The following is a 9374-nucleotide window of genomic DNA, read 5'->3' as shown; positions in this document are numbered from 1 at the left end:
TGCCTCCCTGCCTGCCTCCCTGCCTGCCTCCCTCCCTCCCAGTTTTCCCGATGTAGATTAGACATGCGTGTGCCATGACTGTGTCAGCCTACATCAACAAATGCACCGAGGACGTCAGCACCACTAAGAATATCATCACCCGGGGCAACCAACGACCCTGGATGACTGAGGAGGTACGTCAAACGCTACGAGCGCGGAACTCTGCCTTCAAGTCTGGCGACAAGGAGACACTGAGGACAGCGAGAGCCAACTTGAACCGTGCCATCAGGATAGCGAAGCGAGACCGCAGTCGAAAATTTCAGGATCGTTTCCACGACGTCAAAAACATCAGGAGTATGTGGCAAGGCATACGGGCGATTACAGACTACAACTCACCCTCCCCCCCCCCGGTGGGTGTAGTTGATGCTGACTTTCTAAATGGTCTAAATAACTTCTTTGGGAGGTTCGAGGCACTAAACGGCACTCCAGCAGTTAAAACTGTCCCCCATCAGGAAGAGGAGGTACTCTGCCTTGACTCCGCCGATGTGTTGAAGACCCTGAGGAGAGTCAACCCCTGTAAGGCCCCTGGCCCCGACAACATTCCTGCGCGTGTGTTCAGGGAATGTGCAAGTCATCTGGCTGGGGTCATCACAGACATTTTTAACACCTCGCTGGGCCAAGCCACAGTGCCGGCGTGCTTTAAGACTGCCTCCATCATTCCGGTGCCGAAGAAACCTCAAATCACCTCATTTAATGATTACCGGCCTGTTGCACTGACTCCGGTTATGATGAAGTGCTTCGAAAGGCTGCTTAAAGGTCACATCGTTTCCAGACTCCCCCTATTATTTGACCCGTTCCAGTTTGCCGACCGGCAAAACCGCTCCACTCAGGACGCCATCTCCTCCGTTCTTCACCTGAGCCTGGCTCACCTGGAGGAGAAGAACACCCATGTGCGGAGGCTGTTCCTGGACTTCAGCTCAGCGTTTAACACCATCATCCCACAGCATCTGGTAGGAAAATTGGAACACCTGGGCTTCAACACCCCCCTTCGCAACTGGCTGCTAGACTTCCTCACCAACAGACCTCAGTCAGTCCGGGTCGGACAGAACACCTCTGATGTCATCACCCTCAGCACAGGCTCCCTTCAGGGCTGCGTCCTGAGCCCCCTGCTGTGCACCCTGATGACACACGACTGCGTCCTCAGGTTCACCACCAATCACATCGTGAAGTCAGCAGACGACACAACGGTGGTGGGGCTCATCAGAGACAACAACGACCTGGACTACAGAGAGGAGGTGGAGCAGCTGGTGGGCTGGTGCAGAGAAAACAGCCTGATCCTGAATGAGGAGAAGATGAAGGAGATCATCGTCGACTTCAGGAAAAAACAGCCTCACCACGCTCCACTGATCATCAACAGCTCAGCTGTGGAGGTGGTCAGCACCACCAAATTCCTGGGGGTCCACATCACAGAAGACCTCACCTGGACTATGAACACTACGGCACTGGTCAAGAGGGCACAGAAGCGCTTGTACTTCCTGCGGAGGATGAGGAGAGCCCACCTGCCCCCACCCATCATGAGGACGTTCTACAGGAGCACCATAGAGAGCATTCTGACAAGCTGTCTCTCTGTGTGGTGTGGAGGCTGCACCGCCTCCGATTGGAAGAACGTGAGGAGAGTGGTGAGGACAGCAGAGAGGATCATAGGGGCTCCTCTTCCCTCCATTCAGGACATTTCATCTCAGCGCTGCATGTCCCGTGCCCGTAACATCATCAATGACCCATCACACCCCCACCATGGACTGTTCTCCCTGCTGCCCTCTGGGAAGAGGTTTGCAGCATCCGCTGCAGGTCCACCAGGTTCTGCAACAGCTTTTTCCCTGCTGTCATCAGACTGTTGAACACTAGAACTGTTGAGCTCTAAACTGAACTCTGCATCACACATTCACAGAACTGTACTTTATGACACTACGGACCTCTATCTTGCACTATCTCGCACTACCAACTTTACTGAACTTGTATAAACCCTTTAAATAGAAGTTTAATACATGGTTTAGCATTCCTCTGCACACTCTTGAATACTGTTTTGCCTACTTGCACTATTGCATAATTATCACTGCTGCACTTTATACTTATTTTTAATATATATATATATATATATATAGTATATATGTATATATATATATTTTCATAGGATATGTTACTTCTATTCAACTGCAATATCACTACTTTGTTGTAAGACGTATGCAACGGAATTTCGTTTTGTATGCACCATGTGCAGACAAGATGACAATAAAGTTTGTCTAAGTCTAAGTCATGTCAGGTCAGCTGTCTGGAGAGAGAGAGAAGTCAGGACCTGCGGGCGGAGCACCACCGTGCCACCGCCGCCATGACGGAACTCAAAAGCAAACTCCATGAGGAGAAGCAGAAAGAGTTAGCCATTACCAGGGAGACATTACTGCGGCAGCATGAAATGGAGCTGATGAGAGTGATCAAAATCAAAGATGGAGAGATCCAGCGACTGAATGCCTTGGTCCTCAGCCTGAGGGACGGCTCCATGGACAAGGTGATCCGCTCTATCCGTGTCTGACTATCCGCATGCCACGTCGGGCTTCGATGCGGCCGCTACCGTATTGTGTAGCTTGTCCCCAGTAAGCGTCGCGGCGCTCCGTTGCGGTCTCAACGGCCCGGTGTGGCGCAATGTCTGCTCAGGTGAGGAGGGGGGGCGCTTTGCTGGCGGAGGTGGAGGAGACGCGGCGGTGTCGGGAGACCGAGCGGTGTCGCCTCCACCAGGAGCGCGGAAGAAGTCCTGGCAGCGGCCCAGCAGGCCTGGCAGTCCCGAGCGGCCGAGCTCCGATCGGCTCATCACCAGCATCGGGAGGAGCTGAGCCGAACCAAGAGAGACTGCGAGAGGGAGATCCGCCGACTGGTAGGACTGATCAGATGCGCGGTGCGTGGCTATGTTCCCAATTTCGTTGTATACCTGCAGTGCAATGACACCTAAGGCATTCTATTCTATTCTATTTCACAAGAAGAAAATGTCCGGTTGCTCGCTTCGCTTTTGTCACAGCAAAGGTGTTCTAGTCGATTCAAGAAAAAAATTGGCCGGTTGCTCTCTTTGTTTTTGTCACAATTCTGGCAAATGAGTTTGCCCGCCTGCCTGAGCGCTCCCCGTTTGTACATCCAGACGGATGAGATCAAGCTGAAAGACAGAGCGGTTAGTGTTTTGGATGAAGCCCTGGGGCCGGCCACGTCCACCGCCTTCAGCTGCAGACTCAGGCTGCCGAGCAGCAGATCGCTGCCCTGAGGGATTCCCAAAGGGCGGGCCTAAACTACCCTGGAAGTGGGGTCAACGCCGCTACTAGCAATCCTCTTCATTGCGTAAGCCACCTCATCACACACTTGCAGTACGCATGACTTAGTTCGTTGCTGGAGGAAGGTAGCACAAAAACAGTTTTGAACTTTGAACGAGTGCTTGTGTGTGTGTGTTGCGGGGCGTTTTCAGTCTCAGGAGGATCGGGACACGCGACGGTTTCATCTGAAAATCGCTGAGCTCAGCGCAGTCATCAGGAAACTGGAGGATCGAAACGCCCTGCTTTCTGAAGAGCGCAATGAACTGGTAATTTATTGACGGCACGCTTGAAGGTTTGCGCTACGTTTGATGCGCGCCATCCAGCGAGGCACCCATTGCGCTTGCTTATTAGTTGAGCGGCGCGGCGAGTCGGTTGCCTGGTAGATGTCTTTTATTGGGAGCCAAAGCCACGATTCCGTTCAAACCGATGCAAAAGGAATGGATACGTTCTGGCCCGCGTGTTGTGCGTCTTTCACATCCCGCACTTCATGCTTGCAGCTAAAGCGACTGAGAGAAACAGAAAGCCAGTTTCTGCCACTCCTGTACAAAAACAAACGCCTGAGCAGGAAGAATGAAGAACTCTCGCTGGTGCTGTGTCGCCTTGAAAACAAAGTGCGCTTTGTCACCCAGGAGAACGAGGAGATGGCAAGCTTGGTAAGTCGACGCGGACAACGGCGGCGTGCCAACAGAGTCCACTGCATTTGTGTTCCACAGAGAAGGCCTAGTTCGCTCAATGACCTGGACCGCGGTTGCGGCCAGCAGGACGGTGAAATGGAGTTCCTTCAAGTTGTGGAGCAGCGGCACATCATCGACGACTTGTCCAAGGTCTTCAGGCAGGCGACTCGGTGCACGTACGGCAGCGCCGCGCTCGCTCGCTGTCGCCAGGAAACCTTTTCCGTCCAAAGCTTGGCCGGCGGCCGCCATCCAAAAAATTGGCCCCTTAAATTCCGACCTTTCAAGCAGGAGCATTGTGCGCACGCGTTTGAACACGCTTTAGACTTGTTTTGCCGTTTTCAGCAGCTCAAAGCTCCCGTTTTGTCAGCGCCTTTGCCACTCGCTGTGCGCTGAAAACGACGGACTTGCCCGGCTGCTCAGCCCGTCAACCATGAGCCGCGAGCGCGACGTCATTGTCCGTAGGCAGCTAGTGGCAAAATGCACCCTGTTAGAGTTGCGCTCGCTCCAACTTATTTTGCAAGAACCACACGGGAGACAAGTAAGTTCTTTTGGACACCTGCAGGTGGAGAGTCCATCCGTTGTACGAATGAAGTCTGACTCTCGGCTCCTGCACGAGCATTTTAATTAAGAGAAACAGGGTGGGTGTAAGAGTGGATTGAATAGAGGAAGCCCTTGACCTCTAGTCAAAACATAGCAAGGGGTGTTTTACGACTTTGTGTAGGAAGGGATAAGCGATAGGGATAAATAAGGGATAAATAATATTATTTATTACAGGTCGCAGTCAAAGTCAAAGCAACACAATGATACGATAAAGATAATCTGGAAAACCCTGACACACCCTGTAGTTGTCACTTTTGGAAAAGACGAGCGTCCCTCCAATCATCGCCGGTGACGTGTTTTTCAGGCTCTGGAGACAGGAGCTCATGTCAGAAATGTCATTGTGAGTCGCGTTTGTTTCTGCGCCGGAGCCGTTCGTTCCCTTTGCATCCAAAGAATCTCAAAGGCGGATTATTTGTGTCGACAGGAGAGAGATTTGCTGCTACGATACCGACGTCGAGAATCTCTGAGGAGGAACAAAGCGTGAGGTCCTGCAAGGTGAGTCTGTTTGTTTGCGGCTGCTTGGTGTTGCGCAAGATGAAATGGCCTTTTTCTCGCTATCGTTCCTCTCGTCGATTCATCGTGAGGTGTCGCTTCAGTTTGTTCAGAGAGATGTTTGCTTCCGCGCCCGCAGGTCATCGAAACATTTTACGGCTACGACGAAGACGTGTTGGTGGACTCGGACGGATCGTCCTTGTCTTTTCACACCGACAGAACCCCCGACACGGAACCCGAAGAGGTAGCCCGCCATTTCTGCCAGCGTATTGGCACCAAACATTCCTCTTCAGCCTGGAATCGGACTCGTCTTTGCGTCGCGGGTGCTTTGTCGCCGGTCTGACTGATTCTGGTACTAGTGCTGTGTTGCATTGGTGTGTGCATGAAGAGGCGGAGCTTCGCTACCGCCAGCTGACGCAAGAATATCAAGCGCTGCAACGAGCCTACGCTCTGCTAGCCCAGACCAGCGAAAGGGGACTACGACGCCGAGAAGGAGATCAAGGTGGCGCCCCTTCCCGCAACCCCCGGCCGGGTCGCAGCCTCCCCGTTCTCACCCAGCCTCGGGTGTTCTCTGGTCTGAAAGGAGGAGGAGGAGCCTCCCTCCTCCTCCTTTCAGACCAGAGAAAAGCTGATGGTAGAAATGGGTCACTATCAAAGCAGAGTAGCAGATCTGGAGTCAGCGCTGAAGCAACAAGGACAGGTAAGCTCATCAATGAGCACACCTTTTTCTCAGACAAAATAGCTACATTCTTCAGTCACTCATCCGTCTGGCATTACTGGACCAACCCCCCCCCCCCCCCCCCCCCCGAACGTGGCTGGGAAAATGCGGAGAAAAGCAAATGTCATTTTCCAGTCAACCAAAGAATTTGTGGATGGAAATGACACAACATTCCAAAGCTGTCCACGCGTTTGTCTCTTCTAGAATGTCAAGTGGATGGAGGAGAAGCAGCTGCTGCGTCAGAGCAATCAGCAGTTGGCCGAAAAGGTGACGGAAAGAAAGGCGCTGGGCGGAGTCGCTTGGCGTCACACCTGTCGGGAAGCCCCGCAGATGAGGTCTGACTGTCTTTTCAGGTCAGGCGGATGGAGGCGGAAGAAGCGCGTCTGAAAGAGCACATCCAGGATATCCGAGACCAAAACGAACTGCTTGAGTTCCGCATCCTGGAGCTGGAGGTGGGAAGACTCGCACAAGCGTGTTGAGGCCAGAGATGTGACGGACGGACGGACGGACGGACGGACGGATGCATGCCTCTGCCTTTCAGGAGAGGGAGTGGCGCTCCCCCGTCTTGAAGTTTCTGCAAGTCCGTTTCCCAGACGGCCTCAGCCCTTTGCAGATCTACTGCGAGGCCGAGGGCGTGAGCGTACGTAAGGCGTCCCTCGCAACCCTAACCTTAACCCGAGGTCCCAGAACACCTTACATTGCTCCTTGCGCCTTTCCCCCGGACATCGTCATCAGTGATCTGATGAAGAAGCTGGACATCCTGGGCTATAACGCCGTAAGTGTATGTCGAACTCCTTATGTTCGCACTCCACGGGACTCGGCGGCTCAAATGTGACTTTTGGAAGGCTTTGCGCTGAAAGAAGCTTGTTGACGCTGTGCCTTTGGGCTCTTGCAGAATCTCACCAACGAGGAGCAGGTGGTCGTGATTCACGCCAGGACCCTTCTCACCCTAGCCGAGAAGGTAACGCGCACGTCCACGCACGCTCTCGCATTCTGCTTATGTGACAGCAGCCTTTCCTCAGTGGTTAGAATACATCAAAGTGACCAAGTCAGCACTTCAACAGAAGATGTTGGACATTGAAAGTGAGAAGGTAGACAGACACGCGACATCAGCCAAGGGGAACTCCGGCAATGTGCCCCAACAATTCTGACCTTGAGCTGTGCTAGGATATGTTCTGCAAGCAGAAGGGCTACCTGGATGAAGAGTTGGACTTCAGGAAGTGTTCCATGGACCAGGCTCATAAGGTAAGCCGCCCTCAAATCTCCCGCCGGACCACTGATGGACGAGGATTGCGGCCCAGAGGATCCTGGAGCTGGAGGCCATGTTGTACGAGGCGCTACCGCAGCGGGACTGCCCCGCCACGGACGGCGAAAAAGCCAGCCACGCTGGCGTGAATGACGTGCTGACGGCGGATCAGAGAGAAGAGCTTAGGAGCGCCGTGGACCAATGGAAGCGAGCCCTGATGTGCGAGTTGAGGGAGCGCGACGCTTGCATCCTCCAAGAGAGAATGGATCTGCTGCACAGCGCGCAACAGGTAAGGGCCCAAAGCCAGCCCGGCACTTACTTGCACGCTTACTGGCTTTTGAATGCCACTTTCCATTTGTCCGTCCTAGAGGAACAAAGAGCTGAAAGAATTCATCGAAGCTCAGAAGAGACAAATCAAACAATTGGAGGAGAAGTTTCTGTTTCTCTTTCTATTCTTCTCCTTGGCCTTCATTCTGTGGCCCTAACACCAGCTGGTGAGTGAGCTCCAGCGGCACCGCACTCGACACCTCCGATACACTGCCAGCCGGTCTCAGACGTTGGCAGACGCTCCGATGCCAACGTATACCCCCCGCCACGGTGACAGAGGCACCGCGTCACACCGGCGCTCATCCAATCAGAAGGCAGGAAAAGCAAATTCACATGCAGGGCACTTTTGAACCAGAAGAGAGCGCCACAAAAAACGGTTGTTGCCCCAAACGCGCACTAAAAAGGGTCAGAATAACAAGAGTCCCACTGGCCAGCCGGGGCCACCCGTCCAGCTGTTTCTTCAGGGGGGAAAAAAATTGGAGTCACCGGTGAGTACATTTTGCATTTAGCTCTGCTTTTCTGCTTCTGTCTTCAAGTGTGTGGCATCCTGCGATCAAAGAGTCAGCCAACCCCAAAGCGGTTGACCTCAACGTCCCACCACCATGCCTACCAGAGCAGGTGACGTGATGCTTTGGACATCCTTCCGTCTCAGATGCCCAAAAGTACTCTTTGCCACATCTGCGGCAATACGGTGTCTTTTCAAAGGTGCAAATAAATCCAGCGTGGGCGGAACACGCACGTCTTCGGTTTTTCCCGCTTTGTTTGTGTGACAGCTGTTGTGAAAATTTTATACAAATAAAGTTGTATAGTACAGGTTTGGCCAAGCCGCAACTCCCGAACCGCATGCGGCTCTTTTATGTTCATATCAACATTTGTGTGTGTGTGTGTGTGTGTGTGGGGGGGGGGGGGGGTTGTGCGTGTTGGCTTCACTTGAGTTCAATTTGGTATTTTGGTCAAAAGCGCATGTGGTGAAATTCCACAAAGTAGGATGGGCAAACACATTTCTTTAAACTATGAGTGTCAATTGGGCTCTCGAAATGGCAGGGAAAAGATGCACAGCAAAACGAAAATACGTAGATGAACACAGGACGTTTTAATCAGAGTGGGAAAGTTTCTATTTTTTGTTGAACGTGATGGCAAACCATTCTGCCTGATATGTCAGACCTCAGCGCATTTCAAAGATTCAAATCTTCAGCGCCATGCACTTCAGCTCACTCCATGCTAACATTGATCAGGCGTCGAACCCGCATCATCATGCTTAAGAGGTGGCCATGCTAACCAGTGCGCCATTATGTCAACGCATAATAACTAAGTCTACTGGTCAAAACAGCGGTTACTATATGACGTCGCTACGTCGTGGTCACGTGACGCAGACAAGACGTCAATGGACGTGGGCAGAGTTAACTTGTTTAAAAGGGAGTAGGCAGAAGAAATATTTAATTTATTTAAATCTATTTTGAGTGCACACCATTATGCCAATGCATAACAACTGTAAATCTACTAAACAAAACAGCGGTTGCTATATGACATCTGCCACGTCGTGGTCACGTGACATACGTGACGTCGATGGGCGTAACTTTCGCCGGAATTCAAATCCGCGGGGAGAGTTAACTTGTTTAAAAGAGAGTGGGCAGAAGAATTATTTAATTTATTTAAATCTATTTGGTGTGTGCGCCATTATGTCAATGCATAACAACTGTAAGTCTACTAAACAAAACAGCGGTTGCTATTTGACGTCTGCCACGTCGTGGTCACGTGACGCGGACGTGACGTCGACGCCTACTTTACATCCCACCGATCACAGGACTCCTCGGCTGCATAACCGTGCCCCCTTCCCAACCAATCGGATTTGCTATACGCGAAAACGACGCCAATGGAAAGAGCTTCCGCCCAAATTTAAATCCGTGGGCGTGGCTCGCAGCAGGAAGTAGGAAAATGGCGGCGATGTTGACAAAGACACAGCGGATGGTAACATACGACTAACAAGA

At 52.2% G+C, this 9374-nt stretch overlaps 1 protein-coding gene and 1 long non-coding RNA gene across 2 annotated transcripts; both read left to right on the top strand.

The window, feature by feature from the left end:
- The first annotated feature begins 2299 nt into the window (after positions 1–2299).
- On the top strand, positions 2300–3595 carry LOC148390217 (uncharacterized). Its single transcript, XR_015861439.1, has 3 exons — positions 2300–2905; positions 3164–3357; positions 3482–3595. It is a non-coding gene; the product is annotated as an uncharacterized LOC148390217 (long non-coding RNA).
- A 2126-nt stretch (positions 3596–5721) lies between these two features.
- On the top strand, positions 5722–6842 carry LOC148390216 (janus kinase and microtubule-interacting protein 3-like). The gene is made up of 6 exons (XM_088389618.1): positions 5722–5795; positions 6018–6080; positions 6167–6265; positions 6355–6588; positions 6709–6774; positions 6822–6842. Exons 1-6 carry the CDS (start codon positions 5727–5729, stop codon positions 6840–6842), a joined length of 552 nt encoding a protein of 183 aa, XP_088245744.1. The 5' UTR covers positions 5722–5726.
- The last annotated feature ends 2532 nt before the right edge of the window (positions 6843–9374 follow it).

The sequence above is a fragment of the Syngnathus floridae genome, chromosome 11, assembly GCF_059516105.1.
Source record: "Syngnathus floridae isolate MCC-2025c chromosome 11, RoL_Sflo_1.0, whole genome shotgun sequence".
NCBI lineage: Eukaryota > Metazoa > Chordata > Actinopteri > Syngnathiformes > Syngnathidae > Syngnathus > Syngnathus floridae.
Note: the sequence above shows the minus strand (reverse complement) of the source record. Positions and strands in the feature narration are given on the sequence as shown.

Bases quoted from the DNA above. Each gene is read 5' to 3' on its own strand.
- LOC148390216 (XM_088389618.1), top strand. From the start codon at position 5,727: ATGGTAGAAATGGGTCACTATCAAAGCAGAGTAGCAGATCTGGAGTCA. The intron at 5,796-6,017 runs GTAAGCTCATCA...TGTCTCTTCTAG, and splicing joins CGCTGAAGCAACAAGGACAG to AATGTCAAGTGGATGGAGGA. The intron at 6,775-6,821 runs GTAACGCGCACG...CTTATGTGACAG, and splicing joins TTCTCACCCTAGCCGAGAAG to CAGCCTTTCCTCAGTGGTTA.